Raw genomic sequence first — 27,711 nt, forward strand, 5'->3', positions numbered from 1 at the left:
GGGAGACATCCAGTCTTCCACAACTTAGACTAAACAAGTATAAAAAAGAAATAAAGACCCAAAAAAAGCAAGAAGGGTTTCACAAAAATGGAAAATAACAGACAAGTAATTTAAAATGCTACAGCAAACATTGCTGAACAACTTTTTAAACTAATAAAGAGGCACTTCTGGAATCAGCATAAGAAATTTAAGACCAAGAGCCAAAAACTGAGATATTGTACTTGTTCAGTCTTAGGGATTACAAATACCAAAAGACTGAGACAGTCATTATATACCATATGGGCCTGTCATATGGAACTCATTACTTTTAGATCAAATCAAGGTAAATCCTGCTCTCCAATACAAAGAAATCTCCAAGAGTGGCTATAAAACTTACCTAATCTAAGACACTGGTCATCACCACATAATGTAGTGGTAATTCCACAACCTTATTCCAAGATGTGGAAAGAGGTACGCAGACAACAATGATTCCAGTCACTATGAGATATTAATTTACCCCTGAACTTTTCAAATTTAAAAAGCTAGCATTGTAGATAAGTGGGACACAATTCAGTATCACCAACCATAATTGAATAGTGTGCCTGCTCCAACAACTGATGAGGGTAACTGCCCTATGCTTGTGCAAGGTACAGTACATTTGCATATTGCAAAATTAGATCAAATCTGGATTTGATTCTGGCTTGTTTGAAGCAACAACATTTTTGAGTTCAGACACAACAGTGAGTGGAAATTTGTTTAAAAGGAAAAGGAAACACACAAACCCAATGCTTATACAGGCTTGTTAGTACAACACAAAATTATAATTTACAATTATGTCCAAATGCCCTGATGTCTAATTTTTATCATGTTAAACTAAACAAGTATAAAAAAAGAAATAAAGACCCAAAAAAAGCAAGAAGGGTTTCACAAAAATGGAAAATAACAGACAAGTAATTTAAAATGCTACAGCAAACATTGCTGAACAACTTTTTAAACTTTTTAAACCCCTCCCTCCCATCCTTGCAGTCTGTGCTGGTATATTCAGGTAGGCAAAGCTGGGTTAGATCAACTCCCCCCAGAACACCCACCCAGGTCTCGTAATACACACCAAATCAGCACCTTCATCCAAGATCAAATCACAGATGAGTGTGGTCATCTTGTGTACCAATCTCGTATTAAACAACAGCACACACCAGTGGACACAGCAAATGAGCAACCAGGAACCTGTCCATGGGAGGGCTGGGAGCGAGGAACAAGCGTGGATAGCCTTGCCCTCATTTTCCATGGTAGCTCATCACCTCCCCATGACTATACCTCCCTCTACACATAATCACTGCAAATGGGAGCGGCATCACCCATTCCCTCCTTTCCAAGGCTCCTCCTAAACACAATATGGACACAACAAGAGCCCACCAACAAAACCTACTAGAATCAGTTATTCCAGTACGCCTCTGACAGAATTGGAAACCAGACCCACCCAATAACTTTCACACAGGGCACTACTCCCCCCCCATGTTTTTATACTGTTTTTGTACAGTACAGACCTGCCCTAAATGATTCCCTTAACTTGTAGCTGGTTTTGTCACATGACCGATATCAGCTTAAGTTGTTCTGCCACAATTTCATTTTCATGACCTGTACCCATTAGGTAATCAATAAAGCTTGATTACAACCTTGAGCATTCTGCAGTGAAAATTGGCTTCTCCACTCTGTTTGGATTACTGTTAATTGCTTTCTCCTCTGGCAAAACAAGACATATCTCTATAATTTACTTTGTTTTGTTTGGTACTACACTGGTCACTTAAACCCATGAGGCTTTTAACTTTTCAGTCCATTATGGATCACCAACTTCCTCTAAATGGTGGTTTTCAATACAGCAGCTATTTATGGTAATGGATTTTTAATGCCCATGTGTTTATAATGCATTGCATATGCATGATTACATTAGTAAACTGAAAAAGGTATCAAGTTCAGATGATGTTTTATTTCAAGCTAACACAGCTCACGAGACTCAGCACAGGAGGTAGTATGAGACTATAACAGATGAGCAGAATCTGAAGGAACAGAACCCACAGCTCTAACAACTCTATACAGATATACGGCAACCTTAGTAGAACTGGCTCCATCCCTATTAAGAGATTGAGAAAGAAGTACTGCACTATCTTAGATGTTCTAATTTCTGCTTAGCAAAGAATAATTATCACTATTATTAATCAAGTCATTGCTGGACCCTATACATTTACATATGGCAGTCAGGTTAGAAGTGGATGCACAGAATAGAGCAGCCAGAGTGAAGCCATGATGAATTAAGATGAAGGGACAATTTCATGCTCTATCATTTCTGGCTGAAGGCTGCTTGCAATTTTGTGGACATTGCATTTTCTACTACCAGAAAAGGGCCTCTGATAAGTAGTTGGTACAAAGCTGCTAGATAGCCAAAACAATATCTAAGAGAATGAATAACCCATGTGTGTTGAGCTGACACTATGCAAAAAGACACTGCTTGGAAAATCACTGATGCGAGAGTCTCAGGTGCTCATTTTATTCCTCTCCCAGACAGATTATGTAATTCGTGGTCTACATAGTATTGAAAGGCATGTTCATTTATTGGATAATTCCAGCCTCCTGATCCAAGTTTGCTGGGTGATATAAAGGAATGTATTTACATTAGAGGAAAGCTTTTTCTGGGGGGCGGGGATTGCCTTTCGATTACTTTTTTTTTCTTGATGCTATCTGCTCAGCTTTTCTTTTGAATGATTTGCCAAACTGAAGGCTTCATGCCCACCCACTCATAAGTAACTATGTCTTTCTTTAATCTAATATTCTAGGAATTTTAGAGTAATAATAAACAAGTAGTGGGCTGGAGAGTTAGGAGGAAGATACATATGATTTATGTTAGTTCTTGTTAGTTCATACTTTTATTGTTTTAATTAATTAGCTTATGCAGAAATATATATTACATCACTTTAAATTATTTTCTAAGCTACTTTAACTTGCTGTAATGTTAAATCTTTCTCTTGGTTTTGTTTTTCTTTCAGTCTATAACTAGGATTGCCAGGTCTCTGTTTTCGCCTGCAGACTCTAGACTTTTGGGGTCCTTTCTGGGTCTCTGGGTGAGTCACCACAATCTCTGAACTCTCAGCTTTTATTTTAAAAAGAAAGTTTCTAGCTTGTCTGGTTCAAAAGATATACACCACTCCGCAACTTCTGTTAAATGAGTTCATAGCTGGCTGCTCTAATCCCTGCCCTTTCAGGTTTGTAGCCAATGTGAAGTCAAGGTTGTGATTGACAAGGGATTTGTTGACCTCCAGGCAATAGCTAGAACCCATTGCAACTCCAGAAAAATGTTTTTTCCTGCTTGTCTGAAAATTTCATAAACTGAGTAAGTTTATAGCATTCAGCAGTAGCAAAAGTCTTTTTTTCTGTGTGTGCAGGGGATCTAAATGCCATTACAATGTGTTACGCTTTTCTAAGAAAAAAATATCAATTTGTTTATCATTGGTATTTAACTCTTGCCAAACTGGTTAGAATTTACACTGATGCTGGTGACTTTTGTTGGAGATATAAAAGCAGAAATGTGAAAATAAAACATATTTTTGGTCCTGTATTAAAACTAAGAATTTTGGACAGATACAATTGCTGAGATAGAAACTATTATCAGTTACACCTTACCTCTAGATCTGGGGGAGAGGAGGGGGAGGGTGACCCCTGTGGGAGGAAGGGAACAGGATATGGCAACCCCTGTGCGGGAGAAGGAACCTTTGGTGATGGTAGGCGGGGTTGATGAGTGAAGCAAGCAGGGGTGGCATCCCCTAGTACTTAAAAAAAGTTAAACTATCATGCTAACCTTGCCATTTGTTTTGTCCTATTTTACACATTTGGAATACCTAAAAAAAACCTGGAAAGGCTATTGGACCAGAGATAAGAAAACTAAAGAAAGGAGTGTGCATGCTATAGATAACAATAATCCTACAACACATCTTCAGTTCTCCTAAAAATCTCCAGCTTTGAAGAAGACTCATTACCTCATCCACCAGCAACATAGCATAGAGTCCTTAAAGCAGTGTTGCAGAACCTGTTGGATGATGATGATTACTATTAAATGTATTACCCGCTCTTCACCAGAAAGTCCCAGGGCATGTCACAATATTAAAATACAGTATTAAAAACAATTTAAAATAAGTTACCATGACTCCCATTGTTCCTGACAATTGGCAATGCTGATTGGGGCTGCTCAGAACTGAAGACCAACAATGAATGGCTACAAATGGGGTGCTGCTGTGAGAGATTTGGATTCTGGGACCGCGGGCTATGCTTCCAGGAAGGTGGACTGCTGGCAACTGATGGGTTGCACCTTACAAGGACTGTGTTTGGCCACAGCATGGAGAAGTTCATCAGGAGGGCTTTAAACTGAATCCTAAAGGGCAGGGAGACGTAAACTTGGTGGTAAGACTGATGACGGCTTGTGCACAGTAACGGGAACAGATAGATCAGCTCTAATAGGGCCCAGTAACAGTCCTCAGAAAAATGTAGCGAATAAGTCAAGCCATAAATCACATGGTCTTCAATGTCTGTACACTAATGCGCAGAGCATGGGAAACAAGCAGGACAAACTTGAACTCTTAATACAAGAGGATAATTACGACTTGATCGGTATAACTGAAGCTTGGTGGGATGACTCCCATGACTGGAACACAACAATTGAAGGATATAACTTGTTCAAAAAGAACAGAAGAAATAAAAAGGGAGGTGGAGTCGCACTATATGTTAGAAATATGTATCCCTGCACAGAAATACAGGAAGATAAGCTTGGTAGCTCCACCAAGAGTATCTGGATTAAAATTAATGAGGCAAGTAATAAAAGCAATGTGGTGCTTGGAGTCTACTACCGACCATCCAATCAAGGAGAAGATGAGAATGTAACTTTTGAAAAGCAAACTGCCAATGTTTCGAGGAGCCATTATGTAGCAGTAATGGGGGACTTCAATTATCCCTATATCTGTTGGGAGACAAATTCTGCCAAACACGGCCCCTCCAAGAAATTTCTGACTTGTGTTGGACATAACTTTCTCCTACAGAAAGTGGAGGAAACAACCAGAGAATCAGCTATCCTGGACTTGATTCTAACCAACAGAGATGATTTGGTGGAAGAAGCAGCAGTTACGTGAACTCTGGGGGGAAGTGTCCACACCATACTTGAATTCTTGATTTTAACAGAAGCAAAAGCTGAGAGTAGCCATATGCACACCCTGGACTTCAGGAAATCTGATTTTAATAAGCTCAGAACAATTCTAAGTATGGTTCCAAGGCAAGCGCCCTAATGAGAAAAGGAGTCCAAAATGGGTGAGAGTTTCTAAAAAAGGAAATTCTAAAAGTGCAATGGCAATCAATTCCAACAAGGAAAAAAGGGAAAAAACAGCAGAAGAAGCCAATGTGGCTTCACAAAAAGTTTAGAGATGACCTGAAAACAAAAAAGGACACATACAGGAAGTGGAAAGAGTGCCAGGCCACAAAGGAAGAGTACAAGCAGGTACACGGAATTCTGAAATTGGTCCATTTTGAGCCTAACACAGAGTGGCTATCTTATGAGAGTAGGTATTTTCACAATGCTACGTGTGCTTCTCATATTAAGTAAGCAACACCGTATCTGCTCCTGTATCGTCACATCTTGCACTGTCTGGTGGCGTTTTCAAACAGACTATGGAGGATGAGAGTTACTGTTGTTGCGAGTAACCATGTCACCTGCCCCTCCACATTATCTCCCCGTTACAAACATGCATTTAGAGAATAATTCAAGATACTACTCCACAAGAGTAGCAACCATGACATTGTTAATATAAAGGCCTTAGCACCAGAGAAATCTGTGCTTTGGTAAATGAAATGTACTCTTTAAAACATTATATAATCACTACAACTCTGCAATATATCCCGTTTCCCTGGAAACAGTCCTGAAATATTCAGTATATGCTTACATGGAATCTTTTCTGTATCTGGTGATTTCTTGAATGTGTTTGGGATTTCATCATTGCAAGTATTCAGGATCTAAACCTTTTGGCAACATTATCAAGAATTGCTGAAAGAGGATTTCATTTCAGAGCTAGAATTTCTCCCTACAATGAATTTAAGCAATCTTGTAAAATATGTAAATGAATAGAAAGGGGAGGTCGCAAGGCAGCCTCTAAAAACCAACCATGCCACCCTGGGCTCCTGCTGGGAGAAAAGGCAGATATAAATCAAATAATAAATAAAATATTTACATGCATGATTCTATGAAAGAAGGGATCAGGAAAATAGCATCCATAAGCAAATACTGTACCCCAGACTGTTATCAACCTCCCAGTTATTATGGCTACAGTTCTATTTTAAGTATGAAGTGATAATTCAAGCACATCTTCTATTTTAATTCTTTCAAAACTTATATTTTTGAGAGATGGCTTTCAAAATCCATTTTCAAAGCCTTTCACCTGAATATTTCAATTCCTAGCCACAGTTCATAGGGTTAATTCTTAACAGGATTACTGTCTCCCAATTTTCTTTTTGCTTGCAATAATGCTATCAGCATTACTCTGTTCATCTTCTTTTGCTATAGACATGTTAATCTGAAGTGCTAAAGCCTGGGTCCTGTTTCTTTAACACAGTATTCAGTGATGTGGAGTATGAAAGGTGATTCAACAGCCATTTTTTTTTAGTTACTTATCTATAATGAACTGTAGAAGTGGATAGACAGATACTCATTTTATACAGCAAGAAGAATATTTACATAAATGTGCAACAATTTACCTTTTGAGCATATTACAGTATATAAGTTATTCATTTTAGGAGACTGGTACCATGCAAATGAAAAAACAAAGCAACTACATTTGAAGTTTACTCAAGACTATTCCATTGAAATATCTTTGTTACAATTAAAATGTATAACTTGTAATACAAGTTATTGCTTCAGTCTTCATTTGCGGCATGTCGCTATACTCCATCTAAAATTTATTCCGAAGGCGTCACAGCTGCCGATCAAGGTATAAAAATATCCAGGACTAGGTATTATGTTGGACTAATACTTTCCAGGAAAGATTGTACATCTAGTCCACCCTATGAGCTTGTGGGTTATTGCAATTCCACAGGGCTTAAAAGCTAAAGTACCAAGACTAGACTGATGTAAGAAAATAAAAAATCCTCTGTATTCTGCAGTAAACTGTAGTTATTGGCTTACTTACCATAAACACATCAAGCTGAGCTGGTTTGCTCCTCCCTGATAGCACACAGGAGTAACAAACCATGATCCTTGACTTTGAATTATGGCCAGATGAGGTACTGAAGTTTGCTTCATTCCAAACACACCACAATCCCCAGTTCAGAAATAACACTAAGCCAAGGACCATGGTTTGTTTCTCCTATTCTTTAGCAGGAAAGAGTAAAGCAGATCCTGTTGGCGTGTTCACAGTGCATTCCCAATAAACAATTAACTATGGTTTACCATAATGAGCAAAATAAGTCACTGTGGAGTGAAATTATACCCCTATACCTCCCTCACTGAACTTTTTTTAATGTTATGTCTACCTTCTAAATAACCTGCTGGAACCAGTTGCTGAAAACAACAGGAAAGGAGTGTGTTGTTGTGCTAAGTTCCTGCTTCTGGGACTCCCATAGGCATCTGGTTGGCCACTGTGAGAACAGGATGCTGGACTAGATGAACCATTGGCCTGATCCAGCAGGGTTTTATGTTCTTATGCTATGAAAAGAACCCAATCCCAGCTAATGAAGGACAACTGGTGAAGATGGTGTCACATTTCTCTCTCTCCTGCTTGTTGGACAGCTGGTTCCAAATCGTCACAATACATGGTTTATTCTAGCATGTGCCACATTAAAGCAAAATGAATGCATACAATCCAAGGAACAGAGGGGGGGGATGGAAAAGGCAAAACAGCATTTTTATCATCACACAAAGTGACTTAACATCATAAATTTACCTATATGGGATATACCCACACAAAAAAAAGTAGTATTACATATAATAGCACTAACATACAGGCATACCCTGCTTTAACGTTCGCAATGGGACCAGACAGTATACTTTAAGTGAAAATCTACTTTAAGTGAAGCAATTGTCTTCCCTTGTACTGCACGCAATCACCACTAGATGGCAGCGGCGTCATACCAATAAAATGTACGTTATTGCGAAGCACGCAAATGTTAAGCGGGGTATGGGGACGTATGGAGCATGTACGTTATAGCGAGGCAACGTTAAGTGAAGCAACGTTAAGCGGGGTATGCCTGTATAAGGCCATACTCAGCTTAGAACCAGGTTACTTGAGAGACCGTCTTGTCCCTTATATACACAGTAGGTAACTGCGGACAAGACCTTCTTTTTAAAGTTGCAAAGATATCAAAAGCCTGCTCCACAGAATCTCATGAAAAGGGCTTTCACGGTAGCTACTCCATTCTGTCTAATAGCATTCCTGTTGAGATATGACGGGCATCTACTACCTGCACTTTTCAGAAACAATTGAAGACATTTTTGTCCTGACAAACTTTCCCAGATGGATGAATAGGTCTTTACCATGGGTGTCTTCTTTGTATTGTTTAAAATTATCTGTTGTTCTTTTCTGGGTTTTTAACTTTTTTGAGCTGTTGTTATTGAAATTTTGCACATCACCTTGACATATATGTTTGGAAGGCAATTCAATAATAAAAATAATGAGTTAGGCAAGAGCCATGGAACACATCTAGCCAATCTCAAAGTCAAATTAATGTGAATGTTAATTATGACATGACATAACATTTTATATGTCTGAACATATAAGAAACTGTTAGGACTCCTTCCAGATAACAGCTACAGTAGTTCTGCTAAAATGGGCTCTGGTTTCAAGATAGGCTTCAGCCTCCCTCCACTAACAGCAGATCAACTGAGTAAACACCCTGCCTTCTCAGGTGGATGTTTGTATGCATTTTTAACCAAAATCCACCCTAAGCAAGCAAACAAATCACGGGAAGAAGTGGCAACAAACAATAACCATAGACAGCCAATGCAAATGTATTGCATTTATATACAGCCTTTCTGTTAAGGCACTCAAAGTGGTTTGCAATTTTAATACAGTACTGAAACAAATTATATAAAATGTAGAGATGGTCAGGCGTTGTGGTGGGACAGTCCAGCCAAAGCAGATCCTGATGTCGTCTTTGACTGCCTCCCATGCTCTCTTCTTTCTTCCCACAGGGCAATTGTGACATAGTGTCACGAAAGATTTGTTTTCTAAACCTGTTAAGCAGCAATGTGAGCTGGATTATCCAGATCAGGGTAGGAAACAGGATCCAGCCAACAGGCCAGATCTTGAGTTCCCCCCACAGCCACTTTGATAAGTGGTCCAACTTCAAAAGGAAAGAATTGGGAGCACACTTGTGCTTCCAATTCTTTCTTTTCTTTCTTTACAACCCAGCACAACTTCAAGTTATCGATGAAAAGGGAAACTGTTCCTTTACAGTCTAGTTTGAACTCAAGGCAGGCTGCAAAGAAAGAGAACCAATCTTAGCAGGAGTTGCAGTCAGTACCAAACAGCACTGATGGTAATCCCCACTTTTAGTAGGTCATGGCTGCACTCAGAGGCTCCCAAGCAGGAACCACATGCATGCTGCCTTAGTTCTATGATGGAAGACAGGTAGTATATACATATAAGAAAATAAATTAAAGCAGCAAAAGATGTGCATTTTTCCCTCTCTGTTGTAAGAAGCAAGAAAGCCATGTTTCACAAGCTACGTAAAAAAAAACTGGTTACCAAGCCCAACAGATATTGAATGCTATATGCATGCCCACACCAAACCCAGCTCAAATATCACAATGAAAGGCAATTCACTGTTTAATAATGGTCAGTTCCATTCTCATACTTGTCATACTGAAGTTGCACTCAAGGCTTTGTTTGAATTCAAAAAAGGCATAAGATTTGTTTTGGGAAGTCTGGAATAAAAATTTGCATTTTGAACTTGCATGCCAAAATTATACTGTACGTATCAGATTATGAAGAGACATGCAAGAGGCCAATATAAAGCACAGTAATTGCAAACAACCGGCACATTTTGCCTAGTATTATACAGTGCATCTTGCAAGTTGTGAGACTACAGTGGTACTCACCGGAACTTTATTTCCAATAATCTGCATGCAGTGATCAACGGAGAGCAGTAATAAGAGATAAATAAAAAAAAGGCAAAATTAGTAAGCCCAAGCATTTCACACAACTAGCCAAGTGCTTAGTAGTTAGTAACTGTTAATGATATTTAATGTTATGCCATAGAAAATATTCACAGTCATTTCAACAAGCTGAAAAAAACCAGAAGTTTTAAATTATATAAATCCATAACATTTTAATATGAAGGAATGGGCATATTTGACTCGGAATATGTTATATATTAGTGCATGCATACACAAGAACAAAAAAACTTCATTTATTAGGCATACATTTAATAGCTACAGTCAACCATAGGCACACTATTTTGAGGAGTTTAGCATACTGCAAGGGGAAAAAAACTTAATTTCCAGTAGTATTTTCATTACATTAAAAAAAAAATTGTATTAAAGAGGTGCTTGTAACTTCAATATTTGAATTCAAATGGCCCTGCACTTGAAGTAAATAAACTCATTTGAATGTATCAGTGCTTAAGTGGACACAAGAGTCACACTCCCTCCATCATGCAATCCAATGTACACCTCCTCTTAAACTAGGAATTTGTTTTTAGAACTGTCAGGGCAGGGGTTATTCCCCCACATCTCTCTTTACATTGGTGTCCAAAGACATGGCACAGGAGAAAAATATGCAACCTTGAACTGGGACAAAGAAAAATGATTGTAAAAAAAATAGCAATAGGTAACTAGCAATTACTATTTACTTAATACACAATCTAGTCCCATTTTGCATCCGGCTCTTATGACACATGCAGATGCTTGTTCTACGGCAGCTACAACAGCACATTGGGTTAAGTGGGACATAGCTGGTAATAGCTTCTGGATAATAGTAGAGCAGCCTTGTGCTATGGGCTTAAGCACTCCCAACAGCTAGTCAAAAAGAAAGCTCAGACCCTTATTCACCATCTCCTTAACCTCCAAAAGTCCTTTACACAGTACAGTAGTGCCACTGACTTCTGCTACTTCGGTGCAGAGCACTCCCTTTCCACCAACACTGGGAGCTTAATGTTGTACTTTCTGCCAGCTGCCTCAACAGAACACAAAAATCACATTCCTGAGCTTTTGACTAATATTTGTGCTTTGCAGGAGGCAGCTGTTACATCTTGAAGCCTTGATATGAACCAGCAATTAGATCCCACCCTATTTTTTAAAATTCTTCATAAAAAGAGACCATGGCCAGGTAAGGGAAGCAATATAGAAGACAGTACATCTACACCAACACCCAGTTCTCAAATACCAAGGCGCCACTCAATTGTTTTAATCAATTTTAATACTGCATTATTCTATTGTAACAAACCATGGCACCTTATCGTAAAGGATGGGTAAAAATATCCTATTAAATTAATTTTTTTTCTTCTTTTGCTCTACCCCAAATCAAGTCAGCAATCCAGGAACATTGGGAACCAAGTACTGGCATGGTCATCCAATTCACATATTTGCTGTGATTGCAGCAACAAGGCTGCTCCATTTGGGAGTTGTCAAATTTATTAATTAGAGCTCTGATGTCACATAACACAGACAGAGAAGATAATGGATTAATTTGAATACTATTTTTATAAATGAATGCAGACTGTCAGAAAAACACATCAGTCAGTTACAGAGGAAAAACAACATGCTACATATAAGGCTGGCTCCAGGCTTGGGGGGGTCTCGCAAAATGTCTCCTGGTGGGCCCCTCCTACATTGCCCCCCCACTCAACAGGCTTACCAACAGACAATAATCTGTGCCAAGCAGCTGGGTGGCCCAAGGGGAGCTGTAGGAGTGGTGTTAGGAGGTGACTAGAGAGGGGGAGGGTCAAGCCCCAGTTCTTTTACAATAGGGTGTTGATCTCCTGTACCTTTCCCTCATGTTTTGAGATATTTTGTTTTCTACTTTGCTTATATGACAGCTGGGTGCAATGCAAACTTTAGTGCTGCTGAGACCCCACCCACCCACCATCTTTTCTTTCCTAAAAGCATCTATACTTATAAATAGCATATGCAAACTTGTGTCATCGGCTCATGCTCCAGGTACAGAGCAACACCCTGGAGGGCTGCCATTTTAATTTACACAACATCCCAGTATGACACAATATAAAAAGCATTGGGAATCATTAAAATTGTGAGCAGTTCACCAATCTAGCCACCCAGCATGGGGGCGGGGGAGAATTCAGCATCAGAAAGGGCCTTACTGTAGCACTGGAGTGTCAGCATCTGTCCAAGGATCCCAGGTGCCAGGCAAGAAAATAATTTTGAACGTCTTGAGAATAAGCAAAAGTGCTCTAAATTTATTTCAGGATTTCTCACTACTATTGGTTTCCAGAAAGTGTACTTTTCAATTTTAGCCATCAAAAATTTCTGGGAATGTATGTTGGATAAAGTAACTATTAACCAAAATAGTTATCCTTCGTAGGGTTTGTCTTGGATTATCCCAACATCACTGGATTGTTTTTCTCCTATCAAGCCCATTGTGGAAATTTATGACAAGATACTACACCTCATTGCCTCATGTTCATTTGTTTTTCAAGACGCAGATTGTGGACAACTTTACAGCTGAGATTTTGCTAGAATCATCACCAACTCTAGCAATAGCTTTGTTGGTCTAAATTTGGCTGGCAGTATTTTATTTAACACACAACTTCACAGACTCAATTTTCTTCTTTGAAATATGTCCAAAATACTAACACTGCTCTTGTGTACTGTTAAAAATCAGTGTGCCATTTCTTTTTTATATCTAAGCTGATGTTGAAGTTTTTGCACAACGCAATGCACCTCAAGAAACAATTGTAGTTACTCTTTCCCGCTCACTCACAAGAGGGAATGTACAGATAATGTACAGTTTTCTTCCACCTTCCCTTTCCCTCATCTGAAGAACTGCTCCAAAGCAAATTATTACACTGGCACTTCATGCACATGGGCCGTTGGCTAATTTTTAGAAACATGGCCAAAGCAAAAAAAAATAAAAAATATATAATCATTAATGCTTAAAGTTGGTGCATCAGTTGAGTTTACTAATACAGAACAGAAAGCTATGCCTCTGAAAAAACATGCCTTTATCCCTCAGTGTTCAACATGAATGGTACATGATCAAGGATATTTACCACATTTTTACCCTGACCTGCCTCCAAAGTAAATGGTTTAACCTGATTTATCCTTTAAAAAATCCATAAGGTAGGTTATGTTCACTTACCAAAGGCTACCTAGTGAATTTCATGGAAAAAGGAGGATTTAAACCAACCATCCCCAGTCCAGGTCTATTCACTATCAAACACTGGTTTATACAAACTTAAGCCTGCTTCATTAGTTCCCAGGTTCATCATCATGGAACCAAGACATAGGGCTGCACTGAGTAACCCCATCCTCAACACCCACACAAACAGCCCAAGTGTCTGCAAAGGAATAATTATGCATGTAAAGGCTTTCTCCGGATCTGGAACCCCAACCTTTCAGCGTTCCAGGAAAGCTCCCCTCCCTACAGGTGTTCATGCTGTCCTGGGAAGAGCATGCAACATCAAGACAGGGCCACTCAGCACAATTCTATTCCTTGCTCTCATGTTTATGAATTTGGAAGCTAATACCACCAAATTAGAACTTTACTACTATGTAAATATAAACTTGATTGGCTAAGGGCACAATCCACCAGGCTGAGGGGAGTTAGATGAGGCGAACTCCTGGCTGAGCTGGCAGGTTCCCAATAACACTGGGCTCTGCCAGAAGAAGCCCCCCATCCTGGCTGAGCTGCAGCACCACCAGGACCCTGCTTGTGCTGCCAGGGGTCCACCACGGATAGCCAGCCCGGTGGATGGAGAGCCAGCAGAAGCTGGCAGGAGCCCTGAAAACAGGGCATTCTGTGCGAGTGGCAGGGCAGAAGCCATGGGGAGGGGACTTACACAAGATCCAATTCCCCCTTGGAGGACTCTCCCAAGAATTCGGCCAGCAAAAAGGCTGGCAGAGTAAAATAATTACAATGACGGTCTACAGGGAGTGCTTGCTCCCCACCAGGACTATTTGTGACAGTCGGCTCTTGCCATCCGGCTCCTGCATGCAGCTCCTGATGGAGCATGCATTCAACAGCAAGTGAAAGCTGTGGTGCTTCTTGCCGGCTCTTCTGCCACTGCCCCCCCCCGCCAGGTACCCGTAAATTGGACTGTGCTGTCCGTGGATTATCATAGCAAAGTAGCATATTAATGCAAGTTAATAGGAACACAGCTAGAGCCATGATTTTAATGATAATGTTTCATTTCAAACAACTGAGTGAATTGCAAAGCATACATCAGATTTTTACTAACATATTGCCTGAAATTCCTCCACCACACAAATATATTCCAGAAATGATAGTAAAACCCTTACATTATTCTTACCAATAATACTTTTAAAGCTTGATAAAGTCCAAGCAAAGCATTGTCAGTCTATTATTCTAGATTTTGTTTTAATTAAGTCTGAACTGCACAATTGCATTACACTGAGCAAGATGCGATACCCTCAACTTTGAATTTTTAAGAGATATTCATGAAGTCTGTGTCCAATTACAAACAAAATCTGTATTTTCACTCATGACACTGAGACCAAGTAAAACATGTTAATGCAAATAAACAAAGTCATGTGAACTTTAAGTCTGATTGTGTGTTTACTGTTACACTGTTTGCCTATTCTCAACTTTGGAGTTCCCTCCATTCTGCTCCACATATATAAACAAATTGGGCAAACACAAATATAATCTCATTTACTACTTCATTTTAATACATGATTATTCATGTACTGTTATCTGCATTTTGCACTCTGATTTAGTTATGTAGAATGATTATATTTCTCGCCTTAGGTATTTTACAAAAATAGTACTGAATATGCAAGCTTGTGTTTCCCAAAAGCACAAACAATAACTTGGAATGTCAAAGTAGAACCTTGTGCATTAGGCTAGTAGCAAATTTCACTTATCAACTGAAAATATATTTCTGCCCTTGGATATCCAGGGAAATTAGAAAACATGCAGCGAGTACTTTGGGTAGAGCTACAATGTGTGACTTAAGTTGACATTCAGCAGCAGCTTGTAAAGGAATGCCGTAAGAGCCAAAGGAACAAACGAATTAGAGGATAACTTCAGGTGCTTCTCTGCAATTACTACGCGTTGCAAATGTTTTTATCAAAAGAAAGTGATGAAAACCTAAAATCCTGAACCCTTTTGCTCAGAACCAATCTCACAAAGTAGTTCACTCACTTCTAATTAACAAATTTAAGTGTAGAGATGTCTGTTCATATATGTTCAAGAGATTTTTAAAGGACACTTTGAAACTGATATATTGAAAGTAACAAATCTATTTCATTTCCTGTTAAAAGGACAGTAAACAGGTAGATAGGAGTGAAGAATCACCACCATGTCTTCCCATTTGGTCCATGAGGTTATTTCAGCAAAGCCACACCAACCTGCCATACACCCAACATCATATATGACATCAGGTACAGGGCAGGCAAAGACCTGGCTCAGCTGTGCAAAGGCCTTTGCAAGGCTTGACAATCAGCTGGTTGTTGGGTCTTGCTAACCCAATAGAATCTTGCAGAGCACTCTGCAAGAAGTGACAATCAGAAGATTGTCAGATCTTGCAGAGCGCTTTGAAAGGTGCTTTGTGGGCAATCCATTTGCTCACACACTTTGATTTGAGACCATGCAGGCAAAAAAGAATCATCTGACGGCATTGTGACATCAGGTGATTAACAGCTGAGCAGCCCCACCCACCTGTCAAACTTGGCCCACGGAGGTGGGTGAGGTAATGATATGGCCCTACTCCCAAACTAGACAATGCCCAGTGGGGAAAAATACTTTTTCACTTGTCTTTTAATGAAAAAAAATTAGCACCACCTAAAACTGTTTTAGGAGTTCTCCTTATGCTTGTTAAAAGCCAATCTGCACTGAAACACATGGTGTTCTTATGAAACTGACACACTTGAAATGTACTGCTTGGAACATGTGTCAATTCAAAAGCCTAGAAGAACAGGTCGCCTAACAAGCTGTATATATTGTCCCACACCCCTGAAAAACAGTGGATTATTTCACAGGAACATAGACTTCAATCTAGAATTCAACACTTGACGACCACACTTATGTCACTTTAGTGACCTAAGCAAGTAACTACATCTTCAGATGTTTATTGTTTGCCACTGTCTTTATTTAGATTCACCTGTGAGGTTAGGAAATGGGCAAAAGGCATTTTTATGGTATTAAAATTTTATGTTATTAAATAATTTAGTGAAGCTGTCCTAACAGGCAGTATGTAGGGCTTCCCACTGAATGAGTGGAACTGAAAACCATACGCTATGCATAGAGGAGAATGTTGTTCTTTGATCTCAATCTTTATTGCCTAAGGTACTGAAACTAGAACAGTCAGTAGCCAAGCTGGTCTGAGACTAGTTTACACCTTGTTCTAAAACTAACTAATAGCATCTCCCATGTTTGTTCTATTTACTGTGCAAGAGATACCGTGAAAAGCCCTGATGATTATTTTGGAGCAGTGGATTTAAGAAACTTAATGGTTTACAGTAAAGACAGAATCATGTTTCAGATTACTGAGCAGTTGTGAAATATATAATACATTCTAATTAAGGCTTTTATCTGTCATTGAAGGCATTTTAAAGGATTTATGAAGAAAGCTTTGTAAGCACTCTAGGAAAGATAAATGGAAGCAGAAATCAGAAAATTTGAGTTGAAAACTGCAGGTGATGTTAAGAGTATTAGTCTGACCTATCTTTGGGGGTAGGAGGCTTCCTACTTACAGATTTGGCAGTTGCAGAAATGTACTGGACAACCATCTCACGCTTTGTGGTCAAGTCCTTATTCCGTAAAGGAGCTTTCCGTTCTTCATTCAGGTTCATGTCTTCCTGTAAGTAAATAGGCATACCATTGCCAGATTGGATTATTATTTATTTATTTAAAATATTCCTATCCCGCCCTTCTACCCTGTAATAGGGCACTCAGGGCGGCTTACAAAAATAAAATCAAACACGTACATAATAAAATTGTAAGCAATAAAATCACAAAAATATTAAAATAAATTAAAATACATAAAATACAATACACACACACACACACACACACATATAGGGAGTGGTACTAAAGGGGACTATAAGAGTAAAATTTAACATAGAAGGCATAAAATCATAGTCAGGCTCTACCTTCAGTCCCTCACAAAGGCTCTCCGGACCAAAATCATTTTCAGAAGTCTCTGGAAAACCATCAGGGAGCAGAGCAGACTTCTTGGGGTAGGGTGTTCCAAAGCTTGGGGGCCACAGCTGAAAAAGCTCTCTCCCACGTGCCTGTCAGTCTAACGTCTTTCACTCCAGGCACGCAGAGGAGACCAGAGGCAGATGATCTTAAATCCCAGGCAGGTACATATGGGCGTAAGCGGTCCCTCAGGTACATTGGTCCAAGGCCGTTTAGGGCTTTAAAGGTCAGAACCAGCACTTTGTACTGGGCCCGGGAGCAAATTGGGAGCCAGTGGAGTTGATAAAGCACAGGGGTGATATGCTCCCTGCGCCACGCTCCAGTTAACATTCTGGCTGCTGCATTATTATTTCATAGTTTTCAGAATCTTTGTGAGTACAGATGCTAAGAGTTGCTCTATGATTAAGAAGAGAGCAGGGATGACTGGTTTACTCTAGACAAGCTATTTTACATCATTATCCTAAGCTACAAGTTTATACTAGTAGCTTTAATGCACACCTCAAACTAGCTTTATTTACACCTGGGAGGAACAGAAGCACACATGTGAATACACACACATGCCCAAAGCTGAGCAATAGAATTAGCATGCCTGCAAGTAAGAAAGACAATGCACAATGTTGTATGTTTTGCAAGGAATTAATAGGCAACTGGTTTGATTCTGAACAACATTTTAGTGGGCCACCAAGAAGTTTTAGATCAGAGTTTTATGGCTTTGCTTCTAACACATACTTGACATTATTGAAAAATGCAGTACATCTTCACGGCAATTAATGCCAAATCTTTAGGCTATGTGTTTACACAACAAACTATCCCAACTGTTTTATTCCACTTCTACATGGATTATGCTTTAATAATTTCCAGGAATGACACACTAGAAATGTATTTATACATGATGTATCAGTTCCATACAGTTATGATTACTATATTACTATGTGCCAATCATTCTTCTGCAAATTTTCTTCTAATCAGATCCCTGTAGTGGACCACCATATTTAAAGCACATGAGTTTAGAAGGCAGTTGAAGGCTATGTGTGAGAGATGCATAAAAGTAATTTGCTATTAGGGCACACATCCCAACCCCATGGCTCTTGAGAGACTTTAAAAATGTTTTGGAAGCTCCATGGTATAATTACCTACTAAGTGTTGCCCACATTGAGAGGGCTCTGTTTTTTGGAAGTTTTGCTAAGAAAGATTATTCCTTTGTGATGATCAACAGTCTCCACTGTTTTGAAATCCACTGTAAGATATATATTCTGCTTCATCGTTCAGCTGAAATTCAAATTTTAAGACCTGCTTAAACTAGGATACCAACTATATATTAGTCTGTGTATCATACTTAAAACAACCCATCCCAAAGAGCATATTGCATCATCACCTAAAAGTCAGAACCTGCATTAGTACATAATCAAACCATCATTGTTCCTTGATATTTTGAAAGGGAGGTATTTGCATTTGCTTTCATGTTTACTCCAATTATTCAGCTTTGCAGTATGCAAGCAGAAAATGTATGAAGTGGAACATAGAAGTGAAAAGAAATATATCCCAAATGATTTGCAGAAGAAAGTTTGCACTTCAGTTAAGGAGAAAGAGACCTGTTATTTGTAGAAAACATCAAGGTAAATAGTACAATTAATTGCTTAAGCACTTAACTGGAGATTAAAGAATGGGATTTTCCTTACAACATAGCCAGTTAACAGGAAAAGTGATGTGACATAGCTCCTCACTCTAGAGCTATTGGCCCAGTTTGCATATCACATTAAAGCCATCGTTAAAATAAACGATGGTGTAAAGTGAATGAGAAGCATGTTGGTGCACACTGCTGAAATCATGGCTGTTTCACTCCTCTCCTGCGGCACCATGGAAGAAACAAGCTCAAGTCTGGTCATTACATGCAAACCCAAATATATGGTTGGTTTCTCCCCCACCTCAAAAGCACAAAAGCGGTAAGCAAAAGTTATCACTTATTACCGAAATGTGACTTCCAGTCTTCCATCCAAGATACTCAAGTTAAGATGTATGCCAGAGCATTCAGACACTATTCTATCCCCTTCACTATTTAATTACTGTCTGGTCTTTGAGCTAGGATTAACTGTTTTGCTCAGAAGCTCAATAACTGATAGATACAACAACTGACAACACAGAAGTCTAACTTTATATTTTGTTCACAATGCATGCTTGTTGAGCAAAAAGCTTACCATCATTTTTTCAAACAGATCCATAACTTCTTTTTCGGATAAATTCATTGAACGTTCATCAAAGAGTGGTTGAGCCACTGGCAATTCATTTATAGTTGCCTGCGAGTCAATTGGGTGCTGAATTAGAAGTTTTTCCTTTTTCACACCTGATTTCCTAAAACTGGTTATCCTGTCACGCTGCAGAAAGAACAAAAATATCTTCTGTTAGGGTTAGCATATAAGAGAAAAACATTTACTTCCACTTTGCATGCTAACTCACAAATAATCATGCCAAAGATAATTAAGCCATATCATTACAATTCTAAGACGGTATTCTTGGAGAGCTTTGTTTTTTCCTAACCATGGGGTGTGTTCCACGAAAAAAATGCAATTTTTGCAAAGAAGTATAACAGATTTCATCTTTTTAAATCAGATGCAGCTTTAGGCCAAATAAATCTGATGTGTAGTATTACTTGCCTAGTATAAGGTCGGTATGCAGTCTTAAGTTCAGAGTCTCAAAATTCTGCACAAAGATGGCTTAAATTGGCTAAGAACTTAGGTTAAGAAAAATGGAGTTCTAAATTTGCATGAGTTATACAAATGAAAGTGTTATACAAATGAAAAAAATATGCTCATTTCACACAAAATTGTTTTCCTAACTAGTAGTGAGGAAAATCTGAATTCCTGACAGGGATTTCAGCAGACATTGCCTTCCCTCCTTGAAGCCTTTTTTTCCCCCTCAGCCTTTTAATGCTAGAAACCACTATGTGAGGATGCTCTATTTTGTAACAAACTAAATTCCATGCTTCTGCAGTATATTCATAGAATCACAATGTACACCCAGCCCTGCCTATATTGATATTCAATTCAGGCAAAAAAAACCAAACATTACGGTTTAAGAACATACCTATAGCCCACATATATTTCTATCAAACTTTAAAAAGCAGGGACATTGGGCAACTATAAGTGAATGCACCAGGGGAGCAGGATATTGGACTGCCCTACAAATTTGTCAAAATGCAAACACAATTTAGGTTTGTCTTTCACAGTCCAATCCACTTGCTGTTTAGCTTGGAAGAATTTGGTAACGTGAGTGGTGGCAACACCTGCAATCTGCCCAAATAACAGAAACAAGACATGTGCTATGCTGATCTTGTTTTAGCAGGAAGCAACAATATTAAGACAGTGGATATAGTTCAGACAGTCACTTTAAATATGTTTGATTTACTTTGCAATTTCAGTGAAGTTTCCTATAGTAAATCATTTTCTTTTGCTTCTGTTTCTGTGAATATGTGAAGCACAGCAACACTAAAAAAAAACCCTCCAAAAACAACTGTGGAATAATGGCACTGACTATTCTGCAGAATAGTTTCCAGTGGACATGAGGAACATCTCAGTTTGCACAAGATAAAATGGTGGAAGATGATATATATTCTAGCAAAATTCTAGATGTGCCCTATGTTTTTAATTGAGCATGCCCACCTTTCCTTAAGTGGAGTGGTTTAAGCATAGCAGGCTGAAAACATGCATCTTGGGCAGGCCAAGTTTGTTTTTTCCAAGAGCTATTGCTTAAGTAGTAACTTATTGTAATCAGTCTAATTTTACATCAAACTGCAGTTTCAGATTCAATTATTAATGCACCCAAAACAGAAATAGAGCATAACCTCCAGTTCGAAACAGAAAAGGCTGTCTTCACTATCATATGACACTGACCAATAAAAAGGCTTTGAAATTAATAAAAATAAATTTGACACAGATTTCTAGGATGACTAATGAGAGAAATATAATTTTCTAGGTTAGATTTTCTGTAGAAACAGTAGTAACACAGGAAATAAGCCCTACATAGGAAGTGGATTGGACTGTGAAAGACAACACTAAATTGTGTTTGCATTTTGACAAATTTGTAGGGCAGTCCAATATCTCAGAGAGGAGGTCAGGTCTCCTGCTCCCCTGGTGCATTCAATATAGCCATCCAATTTCCCTGCTTTTTAAACTTTGATAGAGATATCTGTTGGCTAGAGATAAGTTCCTAGACTGCAAGGGTATTTTTTTAGTGAATTTCTCTGCTTTTTAATCCAGGAGGTAAGAAATGGGATCCTGTGCAAGTTTGCTGAGAATGGATTGATCATCTGCATGCTTATTGAGTTCAGTGGGATTAACTCCCCCCTGCAATCATGCTAAGGATAGGTGAAACTGACCACAGGGCATGGAGAGGGAGGGCGAAGGAAGGGCAGGGGTAGGGGAGGAAGGGCAGCAGGGTAGAGGGGGATAGGATCAGGCAGGAGGGAGAAGGGGAGGAGGGTCGGTTTGATCATTTGCATTTTTATTGAGTTCAGTGGGATTTACTCCCGTGCAATCATAATTAGGATAGGTAAAACTAACCATGGGGGGAAGGGAAGGCTAGAGTGGGCAGGGGAGGTGGAAGAAGAAGGGAGGAGAAGAAGAAGGGAGAAGGAAGGGAGATGAGGGGGAAGTAGGGGAAAGGCAGGTCTGATCATTTGCATGCTTACTGAGTTCAGTGGGATTTACTCCTGTGCAATCATGGCTAGGATAGGTAAAACTGACCATGGAGAAGGGGGGAAGGGAGAGTAGAGGAAAGGAGGAAGGGGGAGGGGGCAGAAGGAGGGAGGGGAGGGCAGAAGGAGGATCATTTGCATGCCTATTGAGTTCAATGGGATTTACTCCTGTGCAATCATGCTTGAAAATGAAATGGATTGCCTTCAAGTCGAATGTGACTTATGACGACCCTATGAATAGGGTTTTCATGATAAGTGGTATTCAGAGGTGGCTTACCATTGCCTTCCTCTGAGACTGAGAGGCAGTGACTGGTCCATCATGGTTAGAATAGTTAAAACTGACCATGGGGAGTAGGAGGGGGAAGGGAGAGGAGAGGGAAGGAGGAAGGGAAGGGACAGGGAAGCAGAAGAAGGGGGAAGGAGGGGACTGGAAGGGGAGGGTGGAGAGGCAAAGGAAGGGGATGGAAAGGGGCAAAAGGTAACTAATTGGAGGGTGGAGGAGGGGAGGTTTGATAATTTGCATGCTTATCAAGTTCAATGGGTTTTACTGACCATGGGGGAGTAAAACTGACCGGGGGGGAGGGGGAAGGAGGGGATAGGGAAGGTGGAGGGATAGGAAGTAGGAGGAGGGGAAGACAGGTTTGATTGTTTTGCATGCTTTTTGAGTTCAAGGATTTACTCCTGTGCAATCATGCTTAGGATAGGTGAAACTGACCTAGGAGAAGGGCACGGAGAGGAGGAGGACGGTAGGAAGGGAAGAAGGATGGGAAGAGACTGGGTGGGTGGCCACTGGGCAGAGGGGAAGCAGCTTTCCTTTCCAAAAGGAAAACAATGTTAACAGTATCATTCTTTTTCAGGGTTCCCCCCACCTTTTACAGCAGGCACATGTAGCCTTCCACCCAAGTTTAAACCAAAGCTGTCCCTGGCTACATCCACACCAGCCCTTTATTTCACTTTAGAGTCATGGCTTCTCCCAAAGAATCCTGGGAAGTGTAGTTAGTGAAGTGTGCTGAGAGTTGCTAGGAGATTCCACGTTCCCCTCACAGAGCTTCAATCAGAGTGGCTGACGGTTAAACCACTTTGGCCACTGGAGCTCTGTCAGTAGAACAGGAGACTCCTCTCAGCCCCCTTCACAAACTACACTTCCCATGATTCTTTGGGGGAAGCCATGACTGTCTCAAGTGAAATCAAAGTCTGGCCTGGGTGTGACCCCCTGATTAGGCAAGCCAAGCAGCTATGAGTCTGACCTTTAGAACACTGTCAGTTGTTTCTTACTGAGCATGCCCAACATTATCGAGTTAAAGCCAAAATTTCTTAAATTAATTAAAAATCAACCATGCATTTTTTTTAGCTTTAAAACTGCAGAAGATGAAGGTCAGAGTATGGGGCAAGGTCAGTAATAGGATTACAGGTACTCTGTGAACATGGCTGATTTTTAATAAATTTCAACGGATTATGAGAACTCTGACAGAAACAAGTCCAAAAGGAGTCTGTTTTTTTCCTCTCTTTTTACACTTTGAACTCTAGATTCTCTCTGACTGTTTTGTGTATCGCCATGAAAATTTAGAAGGTTGTTAAGCAAGTGTTTCTGAGTTCAGGACTATACATTTTGTAAGGTTTTGTTTTGAAATGAGCTTATGGAGGGCTATGGGAGGATATTTTGAATGTAACATTGTGGAATGCAAAAAATCCATGCTGGGTATACAGCCACTCTTGCTGCTGTATAATGTATTCAGAGGCTATAGGCAACACCCAGCTCTCCCCTAACTGCAATCCAGAGGATGCTTAAATATTTTCAAAATGGCATAACCATGGTTTATTTAATTATGCTAATGAGAGGCTTGGATTAAGACATCTTAAAAGTCACTCTAGATTTAATTACAGACTCTTATTTAGTATGCATCATACAAACAAGTTAGCTGTTACACTGCTTCCAGACAGAACTTTTATAAGCTTAATAGGCATTAGATGAAGGTAACATCAAGCAGCACAGTATTGCAGGTAAAATGGTTTAGTCAATTTCTTCTCCATTTCAGCAGCGCATGCGTGCTTGCATATTAGTAGGGGGGTAGTCACTACTTCCTCTTCTCCTTATAATATCCTGTATAACAAAGGGCATGGTGAAAAAATAATGCTGGGTGGTCTTACAGGGCCAAAGTTTTACTTAAAATGAATTAATTGGATGCAGCTTAGTTAAAATGAGGTATGGGTAATATTGGAGCTCTATAGGAAATCCTTGCCACCCTGTATGCCACACATGCCAAATGTATTGCAGTACTGGTAAACTTCTTCAAAAGGGACAAGAATTTGTAGTATCCATTAAGTTGAATACTTAATACATTTTATTAAAAGATGCTCTATAGCACAGGTAGTTAACCTGTGTCAAATGTGCCATAAGTGGTACAGACAACACAGAGTAGTAGCACACTTTGACAGGAGCTACAGGCAGGGCTGTGGAGTCGGAGTCGTGGAGTCGGAAGCAATTTTGGGTGGAGTCGGAAGCAATTTTGGGTGGAGTCGGAAGAAATGTACCGACTCCGGCTTCAAAATAAATTTTGATTGACAAATTTTTTAAAATATAAATTAAAAATGTCAAAGAAGCTTCCCATGAAGTCAGCTGTAGTTGAGCATTTCACCATAACTCAAGATGGAAAACATTTTGTGTGTCAGTGTATGACACACGACCCAGATGAAGGCAAACGCTGTGATGCCAAGATCAGCACATATTCAGGCAGCGATAAAAATGCTCCTATGAGAGCTTCCCATTTAAAAAGACTTTTACAGCCCTTTCCAGGGCTGTGGAGTCAGAAGCAATTTTAGGTGGAGTCGGACAGTAGAAAAATAGAGGAGTCGAAGGTTTGGCATACCGAATCCACAGCCCTGGCTACAGGACTCACGTATCATCAGAGTCAAGACTACAAGCCTGCCTCTACCTGACCTTAGTAGATTAAAAACTGACGGCAGGAACTACACCAAGGTATGGAGAGCTAATATTATCTCAAACTCTAGTCTTGACTTGTAATGCAGTTACCCAAAAAGATTGGCTATCACTGCTCTGGAGTGTTACAGGGCCCAACAAGTCATATTAGTAGTGAGAAAGGAAAGCTCTTCCTGAAATCACATCTACACATGCAAGTCTTTGAAAGAGTCGAAAGGGTCAAAGTTCTCAAAGACAGAAATTGTTATTTTAAGCCAAGTAGTAAAGAAACAGCTTTTCAAACAAGAAGAGTGAACCTGTAGCCCTCCAGATATCACTGGACTACAACTCCCATAATCCCTATACACTGTCCACAGTGGCAGGAGTTGATGGGAATTAGAGTCCAATATCTGAAGGGTCACAGCTTCCCCATTCTTGTCTTACATTCACTTAGAGGTCATCTGGTGGAGCACTTCACGCTTTCCATGTTTTACTGATCCCAATTACTCTCATGCAGTACGAGCAGCATGCACTAGACATAAATACAAACCCAGCACATGAGAATCTTACCACATCATCTGCCAAAGTTTTTATCTGAAGATTCTAGTCAAATCAAGAAAACAAGAAAAAGTGTTACCCAACACGCTTTCTAAATTGATATAAACATCCCAAAGCTTCTTTTCATATGTTTCAAAGTGTTTTATTTTCTCACAAAATGGGATACCTGCCAAATCAGGTTTCAAGCATTTAATACCACCTCTACAGAGTTTTCTTTTCAACTGCATGTAACTAGTATATCTTTTCAACCATTTAATTTTCCAGTTATCACCATTGGCAAAAAAGAGAAAAGGAACTTGGGTATTGGCCAAGAAATTAAAAAAAGGAACTAATACAAGCATTACATTTGGTTATTTCATTCTGTCATTATGACACATAGCAAAATATTTATACATAATACAGGAACAGCTTTTGACTAAACAAATAATCTGTTTAGGCATCATTGTGGTCCACACCTTTTTGATTACCAAACAATGCTGTGCTCCAAAAGCATAAATGAAAGTACATTTTGAGTTACTATGATTACAGGCAAGCTTCTAGCAAGTTCTTGTTAGAAGTTTGGCTAAGGAACTTTCTTGATGGTTGACAATCAGATACAAGATGATATGAAGGGTATTATGAAAGTTAGCCTAGATCTCATCACAAGCCTTTTCTTTCCTTGTAGAACTTTATTCTGTATTTAGAAGAATGGCCCAGCTGACACTGAAGTCTTCTGGATTGCCATTTGCCTTAAGAGAAAGTCAGCCATGACCAGTTAACATACTTTACGTAGTAGACCACATATCAAATAAAGTCCTTCAAAATAAGATGCAGCACTATCTGTACAAATCTCTCTCCAATGATTTCTCACACAAATAAAATTACTCAAGGCAACTGTTGCTAACTGACTGTCCCCTTAAGTTGCTATCAGGAACATTTACTCTGGAAACTCATTCTGGGCAGTATATCCTAGGTTTATTAGGAGGTACTTCGGCTCACCTAGTTTTTTGCTTTATTTACTTTGGCTAGCGCACTCTCTCACACACACACACAAATATATGGAGTATATCGCAACTGACACATTTTCGTGTTATATTCTTCTCTTCTTCCACATTACAGACACTGCATTCAGAATTCAATCTTTTTAAAAGTACACAGAGATCAGTGCTACTTTTTCATATAATAGTTCTGCCTCAGCAAAGCAAAGCTTTTTAATTTCGAACCTATGCTGTAGGTCCCAAGTGTTCTCACCAGTGGCACGTTTCACTGAATTCTGCTAGTTAATTCCAAGTAAATTGTTTCAAGGATCAGTCTGTTCATCTTAACCAGCCTTTCCCAACCAGTGTGCCTCCAGATGTTTTTGGACCACAACTCCCATCTTCCTGACCATTGGCAATGCTGGCTGAGACTGATGGGAGTTGTGGTCCAACAACATCTGGAGACACACTGGTTGAGAAAAGATGATAACAGGTTCAAGTATGTGTCATACACTGATTTAAAGTGTAGGTACTGTGATAGTTCACTTTTAAATCCACAACAAACAAGGGTAAAAGCTATTGTAACTTGTGTTTTCTTGCTTTAACTATGATCAATTAACTCGTCCAGTGTAAAACAAGTCTTTAGTGTTCAATCAGTGTTTCCCATGTGACAGCATAGATAAGTAAAACTGTAACCAGTTAATTATTGCAGTTAATGTCCCTGAAGTATAACTTTTACTGAAGTTTAGCTCCATTAACAGTCTGAATGCTAATCTTGCTCTAATAGCAGAACTGAGATGAAGAACAATGGACTGAAATTCACTTTTATTTGACAGACTGAGTTCCAGAGTCATGTTGCCACTTTTCATAGCTATTCAGAGCTGAAGATTTTATATGCTGAAATAGGACAGGAATAGTGTGCTTATTGAAATCTAGCACTCATGTGTCTAATGAGTACAGTCTTAAGAACTGGAATGGTAATGTAAAAGGCAACTGCAATATTTCAGTTTTTGGGGGGCAACTATGAACAGCCACCAAAAAAAGCCACCCCTGTCCCCCACTCCAATTTTTAATGCTCTGGTAGAAGGAGAGGAGGAAAACAATACATGAGAGTTTCCACTGATCTTCCAAGCCTTCATTTGCTATTTAAAAGAATATGCTTTGCTAAATTATACATTTGATGGTGTCCGTGCAGTAAGTAGCTTGCAACCATTATACAGACAAATCTACTTAAAAATAATAATAAAGGAA

At 39.4% G+C, this 27,711-nt stretch overlaps 1 protein-coding gene across 6 annotated transcripts in view; it reads right to left on the reverse strand.

The window, feature by feature from the left end:
• Nucleotides 1-27,711, reverse strand: part of DIAPH2 (diaphanous related formin 2) — a 455,139-nt gene that overhangs the window by 412,166 nt on the left and 15,262 nt on the right. For 3 of the 6 annotated variants that reach the window (XM_061598175.1, XM_061598174.1, XM_061598180.1), the window contains exons 2-5: nt 25,517-25,549; nt 19,535-19,711; nt 16,892-16,996; nt 10,100-10,120 (exon numbers count right to left, since the gene is read on the reverse strand). In XM_061598175.1, coding sequence (XP_061454159.1) covers nt 10,100-10,120; nt 16,892-16,996; nt 19,535-19,711; nt 25,517-25,549 — 336 coding nt within the window. The remainder of the gene's footprint in view (nt 1-10,099; nt 10,121-16,891; nt 16,997-19,534; nt 19,712-25,516; nt 25,550-27,711) is intronic. The other 3 variants (XM_061598178.1, XM_061598177.1, XM_061598179.1) reach the window with 2 other exon arrangements.

Source organism: Rhineura floridana, chromosome 16, assembly GCF_030035675.1.
Source record: "Rhineura floridana isolate rRhiFlo1 chromosome 16, rRhiFlo1.hap2, whole genome shotgun sequence".
In the NCBI taxonomy this organism is placed as follows: Eukaryota; Metazoa; Chordata; class Lepidosauria; order Squamata; family Rhineuridae; genus Rhineura; species Rhineura floridana.